Raw genomic sequence first — 27,991 nt, 5'->3', positions numbered from 1 at the left:
AATGTCATGAGAATATCCACTTATGGTTTAACAGTGTATTATATCTCCATAAACTTCCTTTGTATTCTCCCAGTAAGAGATTTTTAAGTACCTGATAAAATAAACACATTCTAAACAAGTGACTTAAACATTCAGGCTTCAGATATAACATATTATTTTTCTATTGAAGTGAAGCTTGTTCTCTAAATCCTAAAAAGAACATACATTGTGTTTGTATATTTGAAACAGTCTAGCCTTGAAGTTTATTGATTGAGCTGATCTATCCTATCACTTCTTTCCCCACAGTTATAATCTGATTGTTAGTTTGTCATTTACCTTCTTTATAAGAAAGGGAGCCATTTTTTATGATTTCCAATCTCTTTGCTATTTACCAGTTTCTTATAAATCTCTGACTTTAGAAATCGAGGAAAAGAATCCTTGGCCATCAGACTATAGATTAACTTCTGAGCTTCATCAAAACATTTGAGAGTTGGCTCTGCAATATTCTTTGAGATGAGGTCCCTGGTACTGAAGTCAATGTTAATCTGTGGAAATAAATTGCATCACATTAGACTAGTTTAATAAAGACTGCATGGTCTATACAGATGGTAGATCCACATATGATTTGAATTTTTTTAAGCATAAAGTTAATCTTATGCAAAACAACAGAAAGGTCACACGTTCATTTTCTGAGATGCAGAACACATGCTTGGTTTAATTACTTTACCTAGGTTGAGAGGGTTGGCATTGACAGCAAACAGAGGTCAAACCTTATTTTGAGATTATAAAAAATGACAAAAGAGATGCATATAAGATTTTTTATGACTTTACATTCTTTTTGCTTACCATCTTTTATTTCTTTCTAGTACTTTGGCCTTAATATCTGAAATGTTCTTCTATAGGCAGAGCAGTAATTAGAATTTACTAAGCTGGCCTTCACCAGCACATTCCCATTTTCCATAGCTCCTGGTGTTGTTTCTCATAATGTTGCTTTTCATCCTAAGTTGTGTTTCTTTTTGTTTGCCAAAATGGACCAACTAACACTCTATCCCTGTTCACAGAACACCACACCTCCCATGGAATGTACATACACACGTATGTACATTCTTGCTCCCTTAGCACTACCACAAGTAAGCATTCTCAGCAAGGTCTAATAGCGATCTATTATATTGGAACACAGCACACCTGCAAATACATAAATGCCCCAAACCTCATGGAAATTCTTGTCTAGTTCTACCCATTTCCAAGATGCTTTCTGAAAAGCAGAAAATTTCACATCCAAGTTTTTTCACTTAAACTGAAAATATTAGTGAATTATTAAAGAGATGTGAATCTTAAAACTGAAAGCTCACCAAAGGCAGGTGCTGCTGCTGCTGTAATAGGCAGTCAATAAATATTTGTTGAATAGAATTATGTCTCTTGGCAAAATGAGGGAGACTGTAAAGTGCTAAAAATTGGGGGTCTGGTAGAAAAACTATAAATGACAATTTATGTTCATTGAATTGAAGTTAAAAGATAGGCAGACAGACCTTAAATCGAATTTCTTAGCTACTTACATGCTGTTCACATGAGTAAAGCAAGTTTTACAGTTTCCTTCAACTTTCTATTTCCATAGTGTAAAAAAGGATAATAATAACATCTTGAAGTCTTTTAAAGGCTAAATGAGATAAGTAATATCAAATTATTTCACTATTATTATTCTAGTAAAAAGAAAAAAAGAAAAAATTTTATTTTGAAAAGAATCATCAAAGGCCATTATTTGCTCACTGATATTTTCTTTCTTAGGGATTTCAGCTACTTGGGGATTCAGATTACATCTTGTTTTTATTTCTTTGATCATCCTCTCAGGTCCTGCATCAAAGTTCCAGATGAAATTCTGCAACGTCCTCCAAGGCCTCAAAATCTATAATCAATTTCTGCTTCTTTACACAGAAAGATGGTGTGGAGTAGTGGTAAGATTATAGGATAGTTTTCCAATCTGTACTCTGACGCTTATGACCTTGGTGACCTGGGTGACCAAGGTATTTTTCATCTTTAAGCCCAGTCATTCTTGACTGAGTTGTTATAAGAATTAAAGTGAGATTATGCATATAATCATTGATTACACAAATATTTATGAGTCTGTTATGTGCTGGATATTCTATATTTGGAGAAAGTACTATATGTTTTTTATACAGTGTTCTTTTAGATTTACACTTAAATGAGAAGGACCCAGTTCTCTAAGAATCTGAGGAGGAACGTTTCTGGCAAAAAAAAAAAAAAATTCAGAGTCCCCAAGGCAAGAACGAATTGGTGATGTTCTGAAGAGCCTTTGTGTCTGTGTAGTGGGGTTGCAGGGGGTGATAAAGTTCCTTTGGGGAGATTGGGAGAGGAGGTACAGGTCAAGTCTTGTAGGATTTATCTGCTGTGGTAAAGGGTTCCTGTCTTTCTACTAGAAGCAGTGGGAAGACACAGAAGGGTTTTTCAACACAGGGAGATGACATGATATCATGTCATGAACTTGGTATAGTGCCTGATTCCCGTAGTGGGAATAAAGAATAGTGGGTATTATCCAGATTCTGTAGTGGTTTCTCAACATACAGTAAAATCTGTTTCACATCCTATCTTGTGTTGCTAGGGTATGAGAATATAGATTGCCTGTTTTTTTCCTTTAACTACACTGTTAATTCTTCAATGGCATCATCTGCAAATTTTTTAACTTTATATCCCCCATAATGGTAAATATACCGAGGTAACTCCTTTAGGCATTCATTCATTGGGTGAGTTTTCACTGATAGCAGGGACAGTGTGTGCAAAGTGCTGCCTTATTATTTTATTCATAACTGAACAGCTGCAATAGCTCCTTATTCCCTATTTAAAATGCCCAGAGCCCTGATCTTGGCATTCATGACCAATACAATATGGTCCAAACCTATATACTTTTTCTCCTCTGTGTGTGCCCTGTGTCACCACCAAGGTAGACTCTTACTCTCAAATTTCTTATATTTTGTTGCTGTTGTTGTTCAGTCACTAAGTAGTATCTGAATCTTTGCAACTCCTTGGACTGCAGTATGCCAGGCTTCTCTGTCTTCTACTATCTCCTGGAGTTTGCTCAAATTCATGTACATTGTCACCAATGAATATTTTCCCTCGCCATGCCAGGCTAGCTGAAACCCACTCCTCATCGAAGTCTTTCACAGTCTTTTACATCCTTAAAGTGAAGGTCGCTCTGTTGTGTCTGACTCTTTGTGACCCCATGGACTGTAACCTCTGTCCATGGATTTCTCCAGGCAAGAATACTGGAGTGGGTAGCCATTCTCTCCTCCAGGGAATCTTCTCAACTGAAGGACCAAAGCTATGTTTCCTGCACTGCAAGAAGACTCTTATCATCTGAGCTACCAGGAAGCTCTTATGTCCTTAAAGTTACATACGAATAACATCTACTTTGTAAGGTTTACCTTTTCTGACCTGTGAAGGGACTTTGTGTTATTTAAATTATATTTACACTTTGCCTATCCCTCACTATGTCTTTCACAGTGTAAGGATTCAATACATGTGTGTTGTGTAAGCAGCTTCTACATTTGTTAAAAGTCATGGTAAAATTTTAAGCAGAACTATTCATTTCATCATATTACTGATAATTAACATTATTTGTTCAAATACAGTAAGTTTGTACTCCTGACTTGCCCTTCTCACTTTTCTGATTTGCCTGTTTTCCTACCAATAAGCTGCCAGCATCAGCTATAGATATCTAGGTGATGAGCAGAGACACTGTTTCCAGGAGATAATCAGTGTTCTTAGGAAGATGTGTCTTGGCAATTCATTTTAATGTCAGTGACAAAATATCACACCCACATGTTTTTATAAATGTCATTATTTTTCTCCAAGTTGTTCAAGCTGGAAACTTAAGAATCATCTCTGACAACTCTTTTTTCCCTCTGATCTCTCTATCTATCTATATATATAACTTTCCTTATTCACCTTTTCTTTTGTAATTTCACAATGCTCCTTTTATTTCTCACTCCTTCAGTTCAGTCCTCAGTCATGTCCAACTCTTTGTGACCTCATGGACTGCAGGACCCCAGGCTTCTCTGTCCTTCATCAACTCCCAGAGCTCACGCAAACTCATGTGCATCGAGTCGGTGATGCCATCCAACCATCTCATCCTCTGTCATCCTCTTTTCCTCCTGCCTTCAATCTTTCCCAACATTAGTATCTTTTTCAGTGAGTCAGTTCTTCGCATCAGGTGGCCAAAGTATTGGAGTTTCAGCTTCATCATCAGTCCTTCCAATGAATATTCAGGGTTGATTTTCTTTAGGATGCATTGGTTGGATCTCCTTGCAGTCCAGGAGACTCTCAAGAGTCTTCTCCAACACCACAGTTCAAAAGCATCAATTCTTTGGTGCTCAGCTTTCTTTATAGTCCAACTCTTACATCCATATGTGACTACTGGAAAAACCATAGTTTTGACTAGATGGACCTTTTCTGGCAAAGTAATGTCTCTGCTTTTTAATATGCTGTCTAGATTGGTCATAGCTTTTCTTCCAAGGAGCAAGCATCTTTTAATTTCATGGTTGCAGTCACCATCTGCGGTGAGTTTGGAGCCCAAGAAAAAAAAGTCTGTCACTGTTTCCATTGTTTCCTCATCTATTTGCCATGAAGTAATGGGACCGGATGCCATGATCTTAGTTTTTTGAATGTTGAGTTTTATGCCAACTTTTTCACTCTCCTCTTTCAGTTTCATCAAGAGGCTCTTTAGTTCTTCTTCACTTTCTGCCATAAGGGTGGTGTCATCTGCATATCTGAAGTTATTGATATTTCTTCCGACAATCTTGATTCCCCCTTGTGCTTCATTGAGCCCAGCATTTCACATGATGTACTCTGCATCTAAGTTAAATAAGCAGGGTGACAATATACAGCCTCGATGTACTCCTTTCCTGATTTGGAACCAGTCTGTTGTTCCATGTCCTTTTCTAACTGTTGCTTCTTGACCTGTGTACAAATTTCTCAAGAGGCAGGTAAGGTGGTCTGGTATTCCCATCTCTTTAAGAATTTTCCACAGTTTGTTGTGATCCACACAGTCAAAGGCTTTGGCATTTTCAGTAAAGCAGAAGTAGATGTTTTTCTGGAATTCTTTTGTTTTTTCTATGACCCAATGGATGTTGGCAATTTGATCTCTGGTTCCTCTGCCTTCTCTAAATCCACTCCTATCTCTGTAGTTTATTTTTTTATCCAGTTTATCTTTCTCACTCCTATCTCTCCATTTTAATCTTGTATAACATAATATCTTCCTTAAACCATGGAATTTTTCTCTTACTTGATACCTCCCCTTATACACACAGTGGACAGCATTACTATGCCAATTTCACCAAAATATCACTTTCATTGTATGAATGTCCAGTCAACAACCATTAGTTTCTATAATACAAAATTTAAACATCTTACCCTTGCATTTGAGCTTCTTCATACCTGGACTTCAAATGTTGTTTTGAAATTACCTCCTACTTATCTTTGGTGACATCCAGAGATGAACAGAAGTTCATCTACTTTCTGTTCCCAGAGTGAATTTTCTATCTAAAGCTCTTGTTTAGGCTGTTTCATCATCTAAAATCCCTCTCTCCTCCACAAATTTATTCTGTACAGATTTTCTTCAATCCTTTATGATTTAGCTGAAGTTGAATATCCTCCAGGAACCCTTTCTTGATTACAGAAAGAATGTCACTATAATTTCCTTATCATCATATATTATTTTGATTTAAAAATCCTAAGAAATTTGATTTCTTTCTTAAACAGTGTTGGACACAGTGGCTTCTGTTAATGTTAAGTATTCAGTCTGATAATCATAGGAGAAAATTTGTTACTACAAAGGGAATTCAGTAGTTTGTGGCATGGAATTAACTTGTCTTTTATCTGCTGTCTTTCCCTGTTTCTTTCACTGATTCGAGCAGAGGATTCATGCATCATCTAAGTTCTGTGCCAAGTCTTCTCTCCCTGGATTATTTTCCTTGGTGACTTTGTCTTCTCCTGTTTCAAAAAATTTAAGCAATGACATTATCTCTAAAATAATCCTGAGGATATTTAAAGAAGATTACTTTAACTGTAAATAATAATAGTTAATATTCATCAAATATTACTACTGTTGTGCTGAGTATTTATATGGCTACTGTATGTCACACACACATACCTATAAGATGGATAGTATTATTATCCCTATTTTTCTTTAATAAAAAAAAAGACCTCATCTGAAAACGTGGTTGTTTTAAGGTAAATTTCTATAATTTATTCATTTAAATTATTTCATTGAATGGGTACTTAGAAATTGTGCTAAGATCTGACCATATAAAAATAAGTAAGTTGAAAGTCAATCAAGAAGACCGATTTTGAGAAGGGAATCCAAAGGGAAGAAGCTACCTTCTTAAAAAAAAATCTTTCTGAAAGAAATGAGAATGTAAGCTGATCATAAAGGTATTATTATGAGTATAGAAGATTATGGAAGGGACCTGCGAGGGGAAACTGGAAAAAGCCCAGCAGGTTTTCAGGGAGAAGAGGGCAATAGCCTGAAAAGGCATAAAGGTCCATATCACACAGACTTTTACAGGTCTTCTTAAATAATTTTTAATTAATTTGAAAGCAACGAGAAGAATTTTAAGTAAGGTAATAATGTAAACACATGTGCTTGAAAAAACATATTACTGGCTGCTATGTGATATAATGACTAGTTGTGGATAAAGGGGAGAAAAATTAGTAAGTCATACCAGAAATTCAGGTGGTTAGTAATGGTGGATTAGGCTGGGTCATTTCATAGAGAATGGAGGGAAACGTATAGATTTCAGAGATACTTAGAATGTAGAATAGATGAAGCCTGCAACTGAATATTTATGAAGTGGGATAAGGAACATTTTTAAGAATGACTGGATTTTAGAAATATTCTGAAGAATGCGATGACAAAGTGTCAATGGATTGGATATGGTGCAGAAGAGAAGAACCACAGGTGAGTATCAATTATTCATCTAGAGCAAAAAGAATGGAGTTGCCATTCACTGAGACACAGAGAATCAGAAGAAAAGTTTGAGGAGAAAATAAGGACTCAGATTTGTAGTTAAGTTTGAGATGCCCTTTTAGAGCCAGAGGCTAGAAGAAATCCCCTGGGGAATAAATGCAGGCAAAAAATAGGTGACGACCACCTCCTCCTCATGATAGTGTGTGCTGGGCTATAGGTAGGAACAGTAAAAGAAATTGGCAAAAGTTGTCAGTAAGAGAGGAAGAAATTAAGTACAGGAAGCCAACTGAAGTTAACATTTCAGTTAAGAGAGGGTGATACGTGTCATTAAATGGTTCCAAGGAGTCGGTCTGAATAAGGTTTGAGTGTAGTCTGCCCACAGTGCCCTGTCTTTTCTTCTTGAGTCCCCTGAAATTTTAGTATCATGAAAAAAGTGAAAATATTCAGCCTAGCATATATTTTGATACATACATTCCTTTAATATGATCACTTTGAGGTTCATGTCTGCCAACTGCACCTCCAATTGTGCACTCATCTCAAGTTTGATTTTTGGCTAAGTTGTTGTATCAATCTCTATCTCAAAAAGTAAGCACAGAGGAGATATTGATCTTGGAGTAGATTGAAAGCAGGCACCCTGTCAGGAGGTAACCCTCTAGAGATGCAGGCCTCCCAACTGTGTGGACTTGAGGCCCTCCTGAGCTGCTTGGGACTTGGGGGGAAGCTTAGACTCAGCTGAGCAGCTCAGATTAGTAGGTCCAGAGCAGGGGCTGAATGGCATATCGATTGATGAAATAAACAGAGTTATATCTATATTATTTACTCATGGGAATAGTCACTTGCATTTTGTTTCTATGGATACACTTAAGTTTCAAGGATGCTGAGAAAGACATTTAATTTTCTTATTTTTCCAAAGGTCACGAATTATCTTAGCTCTCTGAGACTGCTGCACTGCCAATCTCAGAAAACAAGACATAGGCTTGTGATTCTCACAGAATGACAGTTGAGATGTCATCTCAACTGTTTAGCGACTTTTAAATCCTGTCATTTTTGAAAAGGCCTTGACACAGCTGACACTGACAACAATCCATTGCATTAAAATGAGTGCCTCTGACTGGTGTTTGCATTGTTGTTTAAAAAGTGATTTTATTATAATGAGAGATATTTTAATGCTCAGGTGGTTTTGATAACTGCAAGTTATGCAAGCCAATTCCTCTTTTCTATGACAGCAGTTTTAACTTCTTTTGGCTTCCAACAAATTATTTTAGCAGGAAGAATGCATCTGAAACTGTACCTTTTGGCTTTCCCATGACCCTAGACTGTGCTTTATATATTTTTACATAATTTGAATGAAAAGTTTTCTGTCGAGCTCTCACATTCAAATGAGATTGCCTTTCCCTCATTTAGAATGTATAGTGTAGCTGGAGATGGTCATTATGCAAAGAGTGTGTGCATGCATATGGAAAGCGCCTTACTCAAATGGGGCAGGCAGCCTCCTCAACCTCATTCACAGCAGTGCTTAAAAATTACTATTCAAATTAAAGTTGCCTATAATCATGTTTTTGGCTACATAATTCTGTTTAATCACCACTAACACCTCTAGTATTAGTTCGTTTTTGGCATCATTAAAGGCACACGAATATCCTGAGGTATATTCTCAAGGGTTACTATGAAAATTGAGAATAGCCAAGTTTATAACATTGAGAGGGAATCCATTCTGCACAGAAGTGTATCCTTTGTCACAATTGGTTATAAAGACAGAAATAAATGACATGAGTTGGGAGGCAGCACTAACACGTTAAATTGGACAAGAGAAATGAAAAAAATAATCAAACATATGCAATCAATGTATAAAAGCTTGACGGATACGGATTGCTAAAAATAGATGTAAGTAGCAACTGCTATCTGGAGCAGGTGACAGAGAATAAGATGGACAGGTTTCCTTGACGAACCCCGACATGCTATTCCAAGATAAAGTGGCACAGGGATGTGTGCAAATTCAAAGAACACCTGAGCGTTTTGTTTTAGAGCTGAAAGGCAGCAGTCATTTTTCCAGAGGGCCGAAATGATACTGCAGGCTCTTAAATGAGATATTCCTGCCACTTCTTGTTGCTTTACAGTTTATGAAGTTATACAAAATAGAGAGAATATGAGAAGAGAAATACAGCTTCTGACAGAAAGGAAGATAGACTCTATGTGATGAGATAGTTTTCTGCTTTCACCTTTAGCATAAACATCAAGGTTCCCAGGCTGTGTCATGAACATTGAAAATAAGTAGTAGATCTTGAGGAAGGAAATTAAAACATAAGTAAAAGCAGGGGCAGAAGGCCTCCCTCCTCATGATCTGTGTATCTTAATGACTGCAGGACTCATCATTTTTCTCTCTAAGCCTCAGTTCATTTCTCTCCTGTACAAGGTGGATGATTATAGTGCCTAAGACAGAGAGCATGGTGATCAAGGCGGATAGTCCACATAAAAGCCCTGGGCAAGTGTGCGGCTTAGAGTTTCTTTATCTCTGCTTTTCTTCCTTTCTTCCTCCTCCTCCCCGTCCTGTTCTTTCTTTTTCTCTGTCTCTCTCTGTCACTCTCTCTCTTCCTTTTTAAGAGATTCCTTGAGTTTAAGAGAAAATAAACAAAGATGCAGAAATCACTAGGATTCAGAAGATGCTCTTGGCTCCACTTATGCTCAGAGGCACCCAGAACTAAGCTTCTTCCTCTACTAGACCAGCCTTCTAGGCACCAGCTGGTGCTCTGCTAGACTCTTCTTCCATTTCCTCTCCTATCATCCTTCCATCCTTCTGTTTTGTCTTATTTCCTTCTATATTCACATCTCTGATCAAAGCTCAATAATTACTTCCTTTGAGATACATTTCCTGATCCCTTAGACTTGGATTTTTCCAGTTACAGTGACCACATCACCTGTATTTCCCTATCACAACATTCATGAAAGTTTATTCTAATTTTTTTTTTTTAAAACTAGAGTCTTCCCACCAAGATGGTTAACTTTATTTATTCAGAGACTCTGTCTCTTTCATAGCTGCATCAGCATGGTGCTTGGTATGTAACAGACTGCTAACTATTGATTAGTGTACAAAAACTTAGGAAATTAATAAATAAGCAAACATTATATCTGGTGGTGGTGATTCTATAGTTCGGGGGCACTGTTGACAAGCAGCAACTTGTGGGTCAGGACCAAGACTCAAAATAACATCAGCTCATTGGGGAAGTAATACTTGAAAATGCAAAGAGAAAAGTGTTAGTTGCTCAGTCGTACCCAGCTCTTTGCGACCCCACGGACTATAACTCACCCGGCTCTTCTGTCCATGGGATTCTCTGGGCAAGAATACTAGAGTGGGTTGCCTTTCCCTTCTCCAGGGGATCTTCCCAACCCAGGGATTGAACCCAGGTTTCCCACATTGCAGGCAGATTCTTTACCATTTTGAGAAAATAGGAATATAAAATGAAGGATACAAAACTGGCATTTCAAGAATATCAAGAAACGCCTACAGTGCCACGGGGTTCTCTCTGCCAAGAATTCAGAGGTCTATCTTTTCCCTCGGGATTATAAAACTAACCTTATTTTTTTGTGTGTATGCGGTTGTACTGTGTGGCTTGTGGGATTTTAGTTCCTTGATCAGAGCTCCAACCTCTCAAGCCCTCGGCAGTGAGAGTGCAGAGTCCTAACCACTGGACCGCCAAGGAATTCTCAAAATTAACCTTATTTAAAACAAAGGCATGGCTTCCCTGGTGGCTCAGAGGTAAATAATCCTCCTGACAATGCAGGATACAGGTTTGATCTGTGATCTGGGGAGATCCTTCATGCCCCAGAGAAACTAAGCCCCTGCACCACAAGTACTGAAACCCATGTGTCCCTGAGCCTGTGCTCTGCAGCAAGAGAAGCCACTGCAATGAGAAGCCCACACACCACAACTAGAGATTAGTCCCCATCACGCCAAAACTAGAGAAAAGCCTGTGCAGAAATGAAGACCCAGCACAACCAAAAATAAATGAAAAAATAAAATCATAAAATAAAGGCCTTATCTCAATATCCTGCCTCAGTACTATTCAATCATTATCATCTTTTTAGATATAATACAAGGACTTCCCTGTCCATTTAGAACCTGTGTAACAATGTCCCTTTAGGATAGCAGCCATTCTGACTGGTGTGAAATGATACCTCATTGTGGTTTTGATTTGCATTTCTCTAATAATGAGTGATGTTGAGCATCTTTTCATGTGTTTGTTAGCCATCTGTATGTCTTCTTTGGAGAAATGTCTGTTTAGTTCTTTGGCCCATTTTTTGATTGGGTCGTTTATTTTTCTGGAATTCAGCTGCAGAAGTTGCTTATATATTTTTGAGATTAATTGTTTGTCTGTTGCTTCATTTGCTATTATTTTCTCCCATTCTGAAGGCTGTCTTTTCACCTTGTTTATAGTTTCCTTTGTTGTGCAAAAGCTTTTAATTTTAATTAGGTCCCATTTGTTTATTTTTGCTTTTATTTCCAATATTCTGGGAGGTGGGTCATGGAGGATCCTGCTGTGGTTTATGTCGGAGAGTGTTTTGCCTATGTTTTCCTCTAGGAGTTTTATAGTTTCTGGTCTTATGTTTAGATCTTTAATCCATTTTGAGTTTATTTTTGTGTACAGTGTTAGGAAGTGTTCTAGTTTCATTCTTTTACAAGTGGTTGACCAGTTTTCCCAGCACCACTTGTTAAAGAGATTGTCTTTTCTCCATTGTATATTCTTGCCTCCTTTGTCGAAGATAAGGTGTCCATATGTGCGTGGGTTTATCTCTGGGCTTTCTATTTTGTTCCATTGATCTATATTTCTATCTTTGTGCCAGTACCATACTGTCTTGATGACTGTGGCTTTGTAGTAGAGCCTGAAGTCAGGCAGGTTGATTCCTCCAGTTCCATTCTGCTTCCTCAAGATTGCTTTGGCTATTCGAGGTTTCTTATATTTCCATACAAATTGTGAGATGATTTGTTCTAGTTCTGTGAAAAATACCATTGGTAGCTTGATAGGGATTGCATTGAATCTATAGATTGCTTTGGGTAGTATACTCATTTTCACTATATTAATTCTTCCAATCCATGAACACGGTATATTTCTCCATCTGTTTGTGTCCTCTTTGATTTCTTTCATCGGCTGCTATCCAAAAGTCTACAAGCAATAAATGCTGGAGAGGGTGTGGAGAAAAGGGAACCCTCTTACACTGTTGGTGGGAATGCAAACTAGTACAGCCACTATGGAGAACAGTGTGGAGATTCCTTAAAAAAACTGGGAATAGAACTGCCATATGACCCAGCAATCCCACTGCTGGGCATATACACCGAGGAAACCAGAATTGAAAGAGACGCGTGTACCCCAATGTTCATCGCAGCACTGTTTACAATAGCCAGGACATGGAAGCAACCTAGATGTCCATCAGCAGACGAATGGATAAGGAAGCTGTGGTACATATACACAATGGAATATTACTCAGCCATTAAAAAAAATACATTTGAATCGGTTCTACTGAGATGGATGAAACTGGAGCCCATTATACAGAGTGAAGTAAGCCAGAAAGAAAAACAACAATACAGTATACTAATGCATATATATGGAATTTGAAAGATGGTAACGATAACCCTATATGCGAGACAGAATAAGAGACACAGATGCATAGAACAATTTTATGGACTCTGAGGGAGAAGGTGAGGGTGGGACTTTCTGGGAGAATAGCATTGAAACATGTATATTATCATATGTGAAACAGAACACCATTCCATGTTCAATGCATGAGACAAGGGCTCAGGGCCGGGGCAATGGGATGACCCAGAGGGATGGGATGGGGAGGGAGGTGGGTGGGTGGTCCAGGAAGGGGAACACATGTAAACCCATGGCTGATTCATGTCAATGTATGGCAAAAACTATTACAATATTGTAAAGTAATTAGCCCCCAACTAAAATAAATAAATTTATTTAAAAAAAAAAGAAAGAAAATTAAATGGCATAAGACTTAGGAAGAGATGAACACAGAGTATGGCACCTGAAAAGTACTCAATAAATGTTTATTATTGTTAAAAAAAAAAAAAAAAACAATGTCCCTTTAGAACCAGGCATGGAACTTAACTGGTTCAAAAATAGAACTGGTTCAAAATTGGGAAAGGAGTGCATCAAGGCTTTATACTGTCACCCTGCTTATTTAACTTATGTGCAGAGTACATCAAGAGAAACGCTAGGCTGGATGAAGCACAAACTGGAATCAAGATTGCTGGGAGAAATATCAATAACCTCAGATATGCAAATGACACCACCCTTATGGCAGAAAGTGAAGAAGAACTGAAAAGCCTCTTGGTGAGAGTGAAAAAGGAAGTGAAAAAGCTGGTTTAGCTCAACATTCCAAAAATGAAGATCATGGCATCTGATCCCATCACTTCATGGCAAATAGATGGGGAGAAACTGGAAACAGTGACAGGCTTTATTTTCTTGGGCTCCAAAATCACTGCAGATGGTGAGTGCAGACATAAAATTAAAAGATGTTTGCTTCTTGGAAGAAAAGCTATAATAAACCTAGACAGCATATTAAAAAGCAGAGACATTACTTTGCTGACAAACATCCATTTACTCTAAGCTATGGTTTTTCCAGTAGTCAGGTACAGATGTGAGAGTTGGACCATAAGGAAGACTGAGCACTAAACAATTGATGCTTTTGAACTGTGGAGTTAGAGAAAACTCTTAAGAGTCCCTTAGACAGCAAGGAAATTAGACTAGTCAATCCTGAAAGAAATCAACCTTGAATATTCATTGGAAGGACTGATGTTGAAGCTGAAGCTTGAATACTTTGGCCACCAATTGCGAAGAGCTGACTCATTGGAAAAGTCCCTGATGGTGGGAAAGATTGAAGGCAGGAGGAGAAGGGGATGACAGAGGATGAGATGGTTGGATGGCATCATTGACTCAATGGACATGAGTTTGGGCAAACTCCAGGAGACAATGAAGGACTGGGAAGCCTGACATGCTGCAGTCCATGGGGTTGCAAAGATTCGGACACAACTGAGCAACTGAACAACAAGGACTTCCCTGGTGGTCCAATGGTTAAGGCTCTACACTCCCAGTGCAGGGGGCACAGATTTGATACCTGGTCATGGAACTAAGATCCTGCATGCTGCATTATGTGCCCCCCACCAAAAGAAAAAGGAAAGAAAAAAAAAATCCTAAAAAAAAGATATAATGCAAACAATTTCATCTGTTTTTAAAATTTTCCCACTTAATCATTTGTTGCTTTGCTATTCCTGGTTCTAGAAATTTCATTTTTTAACCCAACTAGATTGACTGTTTCTTTTGAGCCAAACCATAGTTTCAGTCTACTCTGTTGTCTTGCATTTCCTTATCAAGCTACCTCATTTACACAACACATGGTATTGTACTTCTGTGTTTATTACCTGTTCTCTTGCTTAGACCCAACTTCCTTTCCATGGAAGGAATTTATCTTATGATGGTGAATCGTAGGCACAGTATAAGCATTTATTGATATGAAATAAGAGTCACCAAATAACGTTGTGCTACAATAAAAATTAAAACCAAACCTCCAGACACAGATATTTTAAAAGTGTCCTGCATAATGCATTAAGATGTCTTTTCCTTTATGATGATAGTTTCTTCTGTTTTATGGGTTATGATGTCTTCACATTTAATAAATATATTTAAGAATTAATTTTTTTGTACTTTTTTTTCCTTTAACTTAAAACCCTGCCAATGTATTTGCTCCTGGATTGGTCATAATAAGAATTTGAATTTATATAATTTTTAAACATTACAGTGTGGTATGATTTGGAACATTTTCTAATCTCACAGAATGACAATCAACATAAACAGTTTTCTCTTTAATCACATATTTTCCATTCTGACTAATTTTCTTTTTAATATAATAGATGATATAAACATAATTCATAAATGACAGAAATAAAACATAAATATTTAAAATATGTCAGTATCTTGGGTTTCCTGGAATTTAAAATATGTCAGTATCTTGGTTTCCCTGATGGCTCATATTATTCTAATTTTTTTTAAGATGTATATTCTTCTGAAAGCAAGTAACGTTATTTAAAAATTTCTAAATATTATGAAATTAATGGTTCAAATTGAAGGAAGAATAAATACAAGGTTAAGAACTTTTGTCTTTGCCACATTTGAGTTCTTACCGTGTGCAGAGTAAGAACACTTTAAAATATATATTGCTTATCTAAGAATTTTCTCATTTTCAAACCACTTAGTCAGAAATATCTGAATCACACTTTTTTTCCCCTTGCAATATCTTTTGAAACGATCTAGGTATAATCCATTCAATTAGTACATATTTCTACCTGAAACTCATGTTTTGCTAACGTGTTTTTCTAATTTGTGTTCATATATATATACCTTTAGGGGCTTCCTTGGTGGCTCAGATAATAAAGAATCTGCCTTTAGTGTAGGAGACCCAGGTTCAATCCCTGGGTCAGGAAGATTCCCTGGAGAAAGGAATCGCTACCCACTCCAGTATTCTTGCCTGGAGAATTCCATGGACAGAGAAGCCTGGCAGGCTACAGTTCCTGGGTTCGCAAAGAGTTGGATACGACTGAGTGACTAACACTTTCACTTTCATGTATACGTTTATCAAATCATTCAAAGTGGCTTGTCTTCAGATGGTTTTAGAAATTAGTTAATGTTTTGGGATAGATTCAGTAGCACTTATAATGACTTGTGCAAAGAAAAAAAGGAATTAAAACTTCTTAAAAACAGTTCTGCCTGATGCAAACCCTAGATATGTGATCTCATTCACCATTTTCATCTATCCTATATGATTGCTGTGTCCTTTTTCACAGCTACATTTTTAGATGAGGAAACTGAGGCTCAGAGGGATGAAATAGGTCAACACAAGATTATAAAATTTGAGTCTGTATCTCTAACCTTTAGATTTTCTACTACATCACACAGTTAGTTTAGAAACCAGAGAGATGGTAAAACTCTAAGGGAGAGGGCATAAAGTTTCCTGCAATTATTATCTCTCATAAGAGACCTGAAAGTTCAATTTTTCTGTGCAGTTTTGCCTATTAGAATAGGAAACGAAGAACCATTAATAACATACATTTACAGACAGGGATTGTTAGTAAATAGGCTGATGGTAAATTGTCTAATCACATCAATTAAAAATTATCAAGTCATGCTAGCAATTTTATAGATGAAGAAATAAAGACATGAAAAGTTGAAAAGAAAGTAAATGGAACTTAATAGACATCTGGATGATGTGACCTTGTCATTGTTCTCTATTTTAGGAATTTCTACCAAGGAAATTGGTTATAATTTTGATTTCTTTATGTGAGACAGTTTTACAACTATAATTGAATATTGAAAAATGAAGAATGCTTTCATATGAATCTCATTCTTGAATTAATTTTCTACTTATGAAAATGGTATTTTCCAACCTCCATATCAGATATATCACATTGTCTTGTGAAGTCTGCCTACTAGATAAATCTAGGTTACTTCCCACCCTCTCTTTATCTTTACTGCAGCCTGTCCAGCCTTATCCCACTGCTTCTCATTAATGATATCAAAATGCTTGTAATTTCTGGAAAACTCTAGAGAGTTCTGTACACTTACGCTGTTCACTGTGCCCTCAGTCTGAAACACTTTCTTCATTTGCTCTCTTGATAAATATGACATAGTTTTCATGTGTGAACCACCCTACAAATCCATCCTGTAAATCTCTGGATAGACTTCATTGCTTTTCCACACACTGCTAATAACAAGCTTTAAATGATTCAACTTATTAGTTGCCTATTGTGTATTTGACTGATTTTATCACATGTCAATCTCCCCTTCTACTGTGTGACTTCATTGTGGGAACAGATTCTTCATTGTGGGAACAGACTCTCAAAAAAATTCCATTTAATGACTCGTACTAACAGTTATATTATATAGTATATAACTGATGGGCTATAGTGAGATATGTTGAAGACTGAAAGTGGTATGTAACAGACAAATTGCCCTTTAGTTAATTTGAATTGGAAATAATTAATGGCAAATAATAGAAAAGATGATGGCTATTACAATTGTATATACACTTCATCTTCAATGAGAATTTTGTCATATACAATAATAATATTTTTAGACACTTCAAGGAGACAATATAATCTGTGATTTGTAAGGGCAGCTATAAAATGTAAGGCAGCTATAAAATTAACTAGATGGACAAATTATAAAATAAGTATGTAAGTTTTGTATCCTAAAACAGTGTGTTTTTTTAAAATTATTACCATATAAATTTATTTTGGCATGAAAGATTAGGAAAATAAAACTATTTTATCCAAATTGATAATTTATTATATATCATAACTTTGAGTTCAGTTGTAATTAAAAGATTATATTTCTTTAATATTAATGTAAGATTTTTCATATATAATATTTGAAAAACTTAAAATAATCTTAAGCAGACAGATTCGTGAACAAAAATAAATCTGGCTTTCAAACCAATATCACAATAAATAGATTACCTTTAGAGTTGATTTCAAAGCCTTTTAGGGAAAGACACATTAATCAACTTGACAAATCTTATACACTACATTTAAATTTTTCTGGACTCATTTATTGATTCTTAGACAGTGACTGGGAAACGAATGTTGAAATAGCTCCACAGGAGTTAAGTTACTTTTTCTTTCCTCCTTTGAATTCCAAGCTAAGCTTCAGTGGTTCATATGTCAGCAAAATTTTACTATACCAATATATGCTTTGGTAATTAATGTCCATCTAAAACTTGAACTATTGATACAGCAACTTTATGCCCTAGATTTAAAAAAAAGTTTGCATTTCATCTTTGCTGTCCTCTGTCCTCATTAGTACAATAACTTCTCCTACCGTGAATTTTAATTTTGGATTAGAACATACAGTAGCTGTCACTTGGGAGGGTATCAGTATTTCAACTCTGTAGGGAGACATGACGTATGTGGTTTATGTTTGGTGCTAGTGGCTTAAAGTAGATTCCCGTTTGCTGCTTAGGCATTAAAACTCTCTGCTTAGATGTTATAATTAGTGAGGGAGCACAGCAGTTTTAAAATGTAGATAGCTTAAACTTTAAAGTTAAACGTTAAGGGCATGCAGCAGAGATGATCATCATTTGGTTCTGGAAATTAAGTCAATTATAAATGAGATGATATACACATAAAACACTTTTGAGGGGTTCTTCTCAAAGTCCTTCCAGGTTTTCCTATAAGGCCCTTCCTATTTTCCAGATCTTAATGCAGCACAGGTGGAATCTGACCACTTGAGATATTCCTGTGGCTCATTTTTACTGTTGTAGGACCAGGCCACCCGCACACCTGTGGCTCATTTGCACCATGGTGATCTGACCACGCAGGATGGTTGTTTTCTCACTCCCTGTCCACCCTTGCTTCACCAGTCCCTGGTTCCCTACAGCCCACTCACAGGATGGACCTTAGTCAGTAAACACCTGAATGTTTGCCCCTCAGGCCCAGTTAGTGACTGCTTTAATCTTTAAGACAGAACGACTCCCTTCGATAGTTTAGTAAGGGAAGGCCTCTGCCCCAAGAAGATGCTCAGAGGGCCCTGACCGCTGCTGGTTTCCCTAAGTAACCCATGAGCCAATCTGACGTCAGCCATTTCCCTGTTAACTAGTAGCCTTCCCATTCCTCTCCATCGCCCCCCAGCGAAGTCTGCCACCATGTCCCCTCCACCGTGCACCCCAAACCATGGAGTGTGGCTCCAGGACCCTACTTCAGACATGTAAGCTCCCCCGTTCACTGAACCATGGATGTCTCTGCAAGCCTGTGGGGGTGCAGCCCAACAGCCATCAAGGAAATAAAATCAAGCAACCCTCTCTTTGAGAAGGTAAGGCATTATTGTATGCTGTAATGTGGACCTCCAGAATATTAAATATAAAGAATTGTACTGTTGGTTAGTAAGTTTTACCTTCACATGCATATATTTTTTTATTTTAAAAATGGCATTCAAGGTTGTATTCCAAATTGACCTCTGTGCTTACAAAAGGAAAAAGGAAACTGAATTTGAAATCCAGAAGCACGCTTAGGTAGGATTCCTGTAGAGCTGTTTAATTTGGGACGTTAGACTATTTTTTAAGAGCCTGCTAGTTGTGCTCAGAAAATAGAAACACTGAAGTACATAGAGAATGCTAGAAACTATTTACTGAATCAGTGCCAGAGGATCACCATAAAGAACTTCTGTTCAAATTTACGGACATCTTCTGTTTGAAGACATAGTGACAATTTAATTTCCCTTGAGGTGGACTTAGTGCCTTTCAGTTGGGAGCAGATGTGTTAGTGGATAAGTGGATAAATATACACTGTTGTCGAATATTTCACTCACCTCTTTAGGGGCATCAGCTTCAATGAATTCAGAATAAATCATCCTGGCTTTGGAAGCAATTTTTTCTGCACTTTCTGTTTTCTTAAAGTCTTCACAGGCAAGCCAGAACTCAACATTTTCTTCACTAAACTCTGATTTTAGGAATGTTCGAAAAGCATCTAGACCAGCTATAAAATACATGAGGAAAACGTTTGTGTATCACACAATGCAGTCACGTGACCAATTGTATACATTGTTTAGTGAAAACATTTGAGGATTCAGTGGCAAGTATTTGTCATCCCTCTAATTATATCATTTATATATTTTAGTTTTTAACTTTAGAAAGCTTGATTTTGGATCATTAGTCATCAACATAAAATATTCAATCTATTTTTCTAATATTAGCACTTTCAAAAATTGAATAACAACCAGAAATGCTAGGATTCCCATACGTTCCAGTTCTTCTCACTGTCTTATTTTCAGCCACATTTAAACATTTATTATTCCTCATGTTCATAAATGTTTAAGTTTCTGACCCCCTGTTTAGACCCTTGTCTCTAGTTTCCTCATTAAAATGTGCCCCAGAATCTTCTTTGGCACATCTAGAGCTCCTTTGAGAAGGCAATATTTCTAAATCTTTTACAGCCAAGGATGATTAAGAGTGGACCTCTACTGAGGTACCAGGTTAGAAAGATTATTATCAAATTCCCACAGTTGCCTGAACTAAGCAGTCCTTTCAGTTTGTGTTAGTTTCAGTTGGTACCTTCCTATGGCAGTGTTTGCTCATCACCGAGACTGTGCGTCTTGGAGGAGGAAACACCCACTGGTACATTTGTTGTTCAGGGGATTTGCCTTCCAATACATTGGTGGTTTTCTCCTCCACCTGCCAAGGGGGCTCTTCTGCCTGGCTCAAAGCCACCCCTCCCCAACTATGTGCTAGAGGGCCGACTCCTCAGGTTGCAAAGTAGGGAGAAATTGACTAGCAAAAAAGTAAGTATCAGAGAAACATGTATGGAAAGGGGCCTAAGTTACTTGTTTGTTGGTTGCTGCAGGTTGGAAGGAAAGTGAAGGTTAGTACAGAAAATAGAAAAGGTCTTCATGGAACAAGGTGATTATCTAGAAACCCTGGATTAAAACTAAACATAACAATTTTTTTTTAATGATTTGAAGTAGAGTTGAAATAACAGGTCATTGCAAAAGACTATCAGATACCCAATTAAAATCTCAGTAGAAATATTGCAGAGTGTGAATGTTGTTAATATGTGAGCACTATAAAAATTCAATTAACTGCACATTTCTTGTGTTTAAAAAATACATTGGAGAAGCTTCTGTGACACAAATTTGGGTTATAAAAATCCTCTTAGTAACACAATTAAAAATGTCTGTGAGTTAGATCCAAACAATGATGAATTTGAGAGGTCTAAATAGAATTTATACTAAAGAAATCTATTTTATATAATAAAGTATATACTTTCATAATCCTGAAAGAATATTGTAAAAGCATGTCTGGCACTATTTTATATGTGTGTCATTAAGGCATACGAAAGTATTTTGCAGTATGGGTTATCTAAATACATCCCAGAGAGATGGGAAGTTAGAGATCTAAAAAAATATTATTATTCTCTCTCCTCCTGCCATATTCATGAAGAGTGACATTGAACTAACAGTTACTCCTTCTTTTCTCCTCTGTTTGGACACATAGGAACAGAATAGGTAACACTGGGGCTAGTTATCTCTTACTTGGATAGACTATTGTTGAATCACTCGTCTGTTATATACATACAATTTGAAAGTTCATTGGTTGTGAAGTGACTTCAGAATAATGTACCACCACAGTCACAACCATATATTATCTGAGGGTCCCTCTTTGTGAGGGAATAGTTATGGGTAGGTGTGATGGGGGCTGAGGAGTGGAATATGTCAGGAGCAGGTGGCAGAAGCCACACTAATATCTCTGCTCAGTATGTGCAAGGCCTATCATCAAGTCACAAAACAAGTAGGTGATATGGTGGGTCATCTGTTTAAAGCATTGAAAAGCATGGGAGCTATTTTTCTGGTTTTAGAAAAGCAAAATCCAAACAGCTTTGCAGATGAATCTATAACTTTTGTACTTTCTGTGGGCACGAGGTACAAAATCCTAGGAGATCTGCAGGGGGATGCATCTGCCTTCATCTATAACCTTCATGCCTCTGTCTGCACTACTGCAGCGGCCAATCCCCCACCTGCAGAGACACCTTCCCTAGGGTGTTAGCAAACCTGATCTGTCCCGCTTGTCATGTATTTAAGGAAAAAAGAAACATGTGCTTGAAACTTACAGAAATGAAATTCCGTATAGCTTTAATATATGTTCTTAGTTGGATTCTAGGGCTTTGACGGGTTATTTTATGTCTATGCTTTGTGTGTGTGTGTTGTGTCTGACTCTTTGTGACCCCATGGGCTGTAGCTTGCCAGGCTCCTCTGTCCACAGAATTTGTCATTTCTTACTCCAGAGGATCTTCCCTACCCAGGGATTGAACCTGAGACTCTTGCGTCTGCTACATTGGCAGACAGATTCCTTACCACTGTGTCATCTGGGAAGCCCAGAGTATGTGTGCATGTGTGCTTGGACATGTCAGACTCTGTAATCCCATGGACTATAGCCCACCAGGATCTTCCATCTATACTTTAGGAATTAGTGATTTAAGAATCATAAAATGATAGTGTAATTTCATCTAAATCAAATTTTTTAATTAAAACATCCATGAAGAACATATTCAGATTTATCATGTTTTAAGCATTTCTAATATTCTGGTATTTACTTTATAAATTTGAAGTGGAAATGCCGTTTAATTAGAACAAACACTACATTTAAATATTTTCTATGTATGTCTCTTGAAGCATCATTTCTATCCTGTATGAGACAGGAATGCTGTAAAGCAGGTTTATGTACAGGAAAAACAGAATTCTAGATATCTTTGTATATGACTACTTTGTATTAAATTCTGGGATGTTTTATTTATAACTGACCAAACTTACTTTGTTGAGCCATCATTTTAATTACAAATATATATCAACAATGTACATATTTATATATATACAAATATATTCAAATATGTTTTTGTATTCTCTAAAGTAAGAATAACTCAGTTGAAATAAATACTTAGAAACTTTATTTTAGCTTGAAGAAGCAAGCAATTTATTTAAATTTTCAACTTTTAAATAGTTTGTATGTTTTAACTTGCAACAATAGTAGTCATGATATATACCAAATGATAAAGAGACTGGCTTCCCTGGTAGCTCAGCTGGTAAAGAATCTGCCTACAATGCAGGAGACCCTGATTCTACTCCTGCTTTGGGAAGATTCCCTGGAGAAGGGAGAGGCTACCCACTCGAGTATTCTTGGGTTTCTGTGGTGGCTCAGATGGTAAAGAATCCACCTGCAATATGGGAGACCTGGGTTTGATCCCTGGGTTGGGAAGATTCCCTGGAGAAGGGAATAGCTATGCACTCCAGTATTTGATATACATCAAATGGTAATGAGACTAAGACATTATCACTTCCTTTCTATTTGGAATTTTCTTTTTCTTTTAATGTCTGTAATTTCTATAATCTTATCTTCATTGAGACCCAACTTAATTCCATTTAAACTTTGGGCCTGTATAAGTTTGTAAGACTTTGGGGAATCTTATACTTCATATATTGATCAAACTCATTCTTTATAACATGTCTACAACTTTCAGAATTTATTGATTTAATTTTAATCCTTGCATTTTTAGGCCTGTTATCATTTGGATCTTACCTTGATTGGTTAAAAGTGTATCCATATTTTCAGACCACGCCATTGTTTCTGTAGTTGCTGACCTGTGGAAACAACATCTACCCTTGACAATAGCATTGTGATCTTTTTCTTCTGTAATCTATAGTAATATGTGAGTTATGTGTATTTGTTGAATTATATCATTTAAATGAGCTTTGCATCACTAATTAAACTACAAAAGGTCAACAAAGATTCTATAATATTTTCCACAGTGGACAGCAATAGCAAAGAAAGGGGAATGTGATTTGACAGCAGCAAATTATTTACTATTCTAACCAACAGTATTGATCATACTTGCAAATTCTTGAATTCTAATGAAGGTACAAGAGAGATTGCTCATTGCTCTGTGGAGCCTAGTGAATTTAATCTCAACTGTATTAATTGTTAATTTATGTGGGTTACACTAGTCTGTTCCTGAAGAGTTATCATGATAGCAATAGTGATGAATGAACTATTTTCTAAGTTTTCACATTATACGAAATTGTTCATTTCATAATTATGCATCTTAAGTTTCTTTACAGTTTTAAGGATTTTTAACATGTCATGATCTTGAAAATGTTTATTTATAGTATTTTGAGGAGTCTTTACTCCATTCTGAGACAGCCTTCATTTCTCTTTAAGGGTATGCTTCCATCTGGGTTGATTTATTTAAATCTAGGTATCTGTCAGGACAAAGTAATATCTTTTCCAAAGCAGTCAAAAAATTTATTGACTTGAGTCTTCTGAAGAAGGTATACTTTGGGGGATGTGATGTAGAAATAATAAATCAGGTTTCAGATATAAACTTTCTGAGATGTAAATATATCATGCATTATTCCCCTTAATAAGCAAAGATCCTGATGAAATAAGCCCTCATCCATAGAAAACATCTGCTGCCCAGAAGAAAAATCTTGGATGATGTAGCTGTGATGTGCAAATGACTTATTAGTTCTGGAAAGGAATGATCTAATTGAAGGTTTCTATTAAAAAGATTGATAGTCTCACATCCAGTCATTCTTATAAAATTTATATTTGCATATCAAGGTGACTAATCTTAAATATGCTAGTGTGATGCAGTTCAGTCCCTATGCTTTTACATTCTATTACTTTGTGTGATTTGCTCCAGTTTTCATTGCTCTTCTCTCTTCTGCTGTTGTAGTTATATTTTCAAATAGTAATGTCTGTACTCATAGAGGCCACACAGGGAGGCTGGGTGACAGGGAACACAAGTTGGTATCTCCCATTGCCTGGATTTCCTATTTCCCATTTCTTTTGCTTTTTCCTCAATGGCAGGCAACTGGTTTTCCTTTCTCCCTTGATCTACTAAGTCTTGGGGCCACAAGGTTTCCTGTGAAGCGATTTTGAAATGGTGCTCTTTCATTCAAACGGACATTTTCAGTTTTTGTCTTTCACAAATGGAGAATGGGACCCATATAAGATGTAAGATCTTATATTAGATATAAGATCTAATTTTATGTAGAAGAACTTGTGTGCACTATAAAAACTGTTCCTCTAAAATGCTCATGTTATATTTCATATGAGTCCAACATTAGTTCTTCTATCAAATTTTAGGAATTCTGTCGGTTCAGTTCAGTCTCTCAGTCGTGTCTGACTCTTTGCGACCCCTTGGACTGCAGCACGCCAGGCTTCCCTAGTGTTAAAATTATCATACGATCACTTAAAATGCACATGTTTAAAATGTTGTCTGTATTTGTAGATTGAAATTTGGTGGTTGCGTGGTACTCAAATTTCTCCTTAGTGCCTGTGGAATGTGTGTTAATGAAGAGAGCAGAGAGGAGTTTGGATCTCCAGTCTGGCTGCAAAGTACATTCATTTGAATAAGGAACAGCCATCAAAGAAAACCCTGAGACGCAGACTCTAGGCAGAATCATTCAGGAATGAATATGTACTCCCCCATTTGTTTGTAAGTTGTACAATGACAGGAAAAAATATTATTGTCCAGCACAGAGAGCAGTGTGTCTGGTTCGAGAAATATTTCTTGGACGTATAAACAAATATTAACTGAATGGCCAAACCCCAAACAGTGGCAGGCATTAAAGCCTTCAGTGGAAGAAGTCCAATGACTTTTAAGATGCTAGTAGATGACAGTGATGAGAAGGTTAGTAAAGGTGTAGGTGAATTTTATTAGCTTCAAAGAGTGTTTTGGGTGAGTAAAGAGGAGAAGTGATGCAAAAGCAACACTGGGCAGCAACAAACCAGGGACCTCACCGTCAACCCCAAATGAGTAAAGCTATAGGAAATGGACAACATCCATTTTGAAGGCATCAAAGCAAACCATGTCCTTTAGGGAGAGCCAGAGTTTGCTTAAGCCAAAAGCAAAAGGAATATTCAATGAAGTACTGGTTGGAATGTAAAAGAGTCTTTTTAGAATGGAATTATTCAAATGAGTGGTAGCTATTCTTATTATCATCATAAAGGTAGGGAAACAGTAAAAACAGAAAAAAGAGAGCAAAGTCTTGGAGCTGGCGTAGGACCAAGAACAAACGAAAATTCCTTGTGTTTTGAATTAGAGAGATTATACTAAAATATTATAGGTATTCTATAGGTATAGAATATTAGTGATAATAGAATTAGAGATACTAGGATGTTTAAAGGAAAAAAGTTGTCCTTCAACCCTCGGAATAAATACCTGCTGCTGTGTGTGATTCTGCCTGGAATGCCCTCAGCTCACTGTTTTCTAACAGATTTCAAAATTAACTTAAAGGTTCTGTTTCAAACCTGATAGGATGGAAGAGTTGGTTGTAAAGCAGTGCTTTTCAGATTCATTATTTTAAGAAACAATGTTAATTTGCTGTCCAGATAAAAAATTGGGGGTTGATTATATGTAATTCTGTGGAAGAGAAGTTTATTGCTATATGTGAATAAACTGATAGACAGTTTTTATAATAGCATGAAAATGCATAACAATGTACCAAATGTTTACAGTCTTTATCATATTGTGCTAAACACGTCACATACTTTATCTTATTTAATCTTGAAAATGACAGTCTGTTTTAATCCCATATTACCAATGAGTAAGAAGAAGGGATGTTAATAACTGGTGTAATATCATACATATATTAATGGGCAGTTAGAGTTCAAACAGGTGTATTTTTGTGTTTCAAATACACACTCTTTTCACTATTCTTCTGGGCATGGATGAGTCAATATACATATGCTTATATACTTTGTTCACATTTTGGAACATATATAATGTATCAAATAAATTTTAGAGTGCTTTTCCTGTAATAGGATTTATTACCTGTCACAACAAATATTTCCTCTACATAGCAGTTAAATTTTAATTTCTACTAAGTAGAAAGTTTTTCAGAAGACAGTGATTCTTCAGTTTTGTATGCTGTCAAACCAAAATAGGACCTTTCTTATTTTAGATGTGACTGACACATAGGTTTTAAATTTTTAGAAATGTAACAACACGAATGTTAAGAAAAATCTATTGAGTTAAAATTGGGGGATAAAGAGGGTGGCTGGCTTTAGAACATACTGAGTGGGTTGAACTTACTTGACATGCGGTACCGTAAATAAATGGACAATGTACATTTCCCTCCCTCCCTCCTTCCTTTCTGTCTCTCTCTCTTGTTTTTCTTTTTTTCTCTTTTATTTATGTTTTAGTTGCAACTTTGCAAAGCTTTTGTCCAGCTCTTATCCTTTGTGTGTGTGCATATATTTCCTGTAAAATTGTGATGCATGGTCAGGGTAACTTGTGTGTGTGTATGACTTGCCATGAAAATCTCACTTGTGTATCTGGAACCAGAATCACACTTAGCATTTCATGGGGTTTGGGCTGATTTTCTTCCTTGTGTGAGTGCCATCAAGGCCAGCAGTCCTCATATTACATGTCCAGAGTAGAGTCAGGCCAGATGGGAACTGTGTGAAAGCTACCAGTTATCTTGCTAATGGTGCCCGCTAGAACCAGTTGTATTCCATTAAAAAAATGTGGGCTCCAGCAACTGAGCTCTCCACAGTCAATTAGCAAGCGGGAGATTCTCACAAGGAGCTGGTGCTTGAGGAAGTGACAGCTGCTGCCTTATCAACAGACTGTATCTGTGTTCAAGTTCCTCAGTCCATGTTGCAACAGCGAATAATTTATGCTAGGATCGTGTATATCTTAGGTCTTTAACCTGAATATCTAATAATTTGGGACAGCCTCACATAGAGGGAGAGGGTTTTCTCCACTTTGTAACCTTGCCTTATCTTAGCAAATATAAAGAATTAACTGTAAACACAAGCCATACATTGTGGACAGATTTTATAAAAGAAGGAAAAATCAGTTGAGAAAGGAGAAAAAGTATAAATCAGGAGGGAAGACAACAATTAACATATTTATCATAAATGAAAGAAACACAACATCGAGACTCATGGAGACTCAGGTGTTTTCATTTGTACATCTTCTGAGATAAAAAGAACTTTAAACAGCAACTCACTTCACCGGCATTTTTCGTTCCACTGTCTGACTGTCACAGATGATGCCAAATTTCTCTTTCTGACTGATCTTCCAGCTGAAGGGAATGCGACAGCAGGAACAGTACAATTAGTATGCAAATAGCTATCCCCTGGGTCACAAACTGGCATTCTTTAAATCATGCTGTCCTCAGCTTTTTTTCATTTGGTTAACTTTTCACTGGTCAGAACACTTAAACTTCTAAGTAACAAATAACTCTTTGAGTAAGTGTGGCATTCCCTCCAGTCTGTAGCATAACTGAAACAAATTCCATTTGAAAGTTTGGTTTCTAAAGTTCATATACATCCATTTCCAAGACAACTATTGTTCACATGAGGTTAAATCAACTCAGAAAAAAACACATAGATATAATTCTGTATACCTTTAGGCCTTTAATCTGACTAAAAAGTCATTTTGTTTCTCATCTTCGGTTCTCAAAGTCTGAGAAAGACTTTTTT

The 27,991-nt window shown here is 36.7% G+C and overlaps 1 protein-coding gene across 1 annotated transcript; it reads right to left on the bottom strand.

Annotated features, from left to right (window-relative positions):
- Positions 1–320: 320 nt before the first annotated feature.
- On the bottom strand, positions 321–27,527 carry RGS21 (regulator of G protein signaling 21). The gene is made up of 4 exons (XM_081495544.1): positions 27,517–27,527; positions 23,075–23,151; positions 19,318–19,484; positions 321–524 (listed from the first exon to the last, which is right to left on the bottom strand). Exons 1-4 carry the CDS (start codon positions 27,525–27,527, stop codon positions 321–323), a joined length of 459 nt encoding a protein of 152 aa, XP_081351670.1.
- Between the last annotated feature and the right edge of the window lie 464 nt (positions 27,528–27,991).

Source organism: Giraffa tippelskirchi, chromosome 5, assembly GCF_054371585.1.
Source record: "Giraffa tippelskirchi isolate mGirTip1 chromosome 5, T2T-mGirTip1v1.2.pri, whole genome shotgun sequence".
In the NCBI taxonomy this organism is placed as follows: domain Eukaryota; kingdom Metazoa; phylum Chordata; class Mammalia; order Artiodactyla; family Giraffidae; genus Giraffa; species Giraffa tippelskirchi.
Note: the sequence above shows the minus strand (reverse complement) of the source record. Positions and strands in the feature narration are given on the sequence as shown.

Coding starts and splice junctions, on each gene's coding strand:
- RGS21 (XM_081495544.1), bottom strand. Junction 19,485..23,074: donor TACACTTTTAACCAATCAAG/GTAAGATCCAAA, acceptor TGTATTTTATAG/CTGGTCTAGATGCTTTTCGA. Junction 525..19,317: donor AAGCTGATGCCCCTAAAGAG/GTGAGTGAAATA, acceptor TTATTTCCACAG/ATTAACATTGACTTCAGTAC.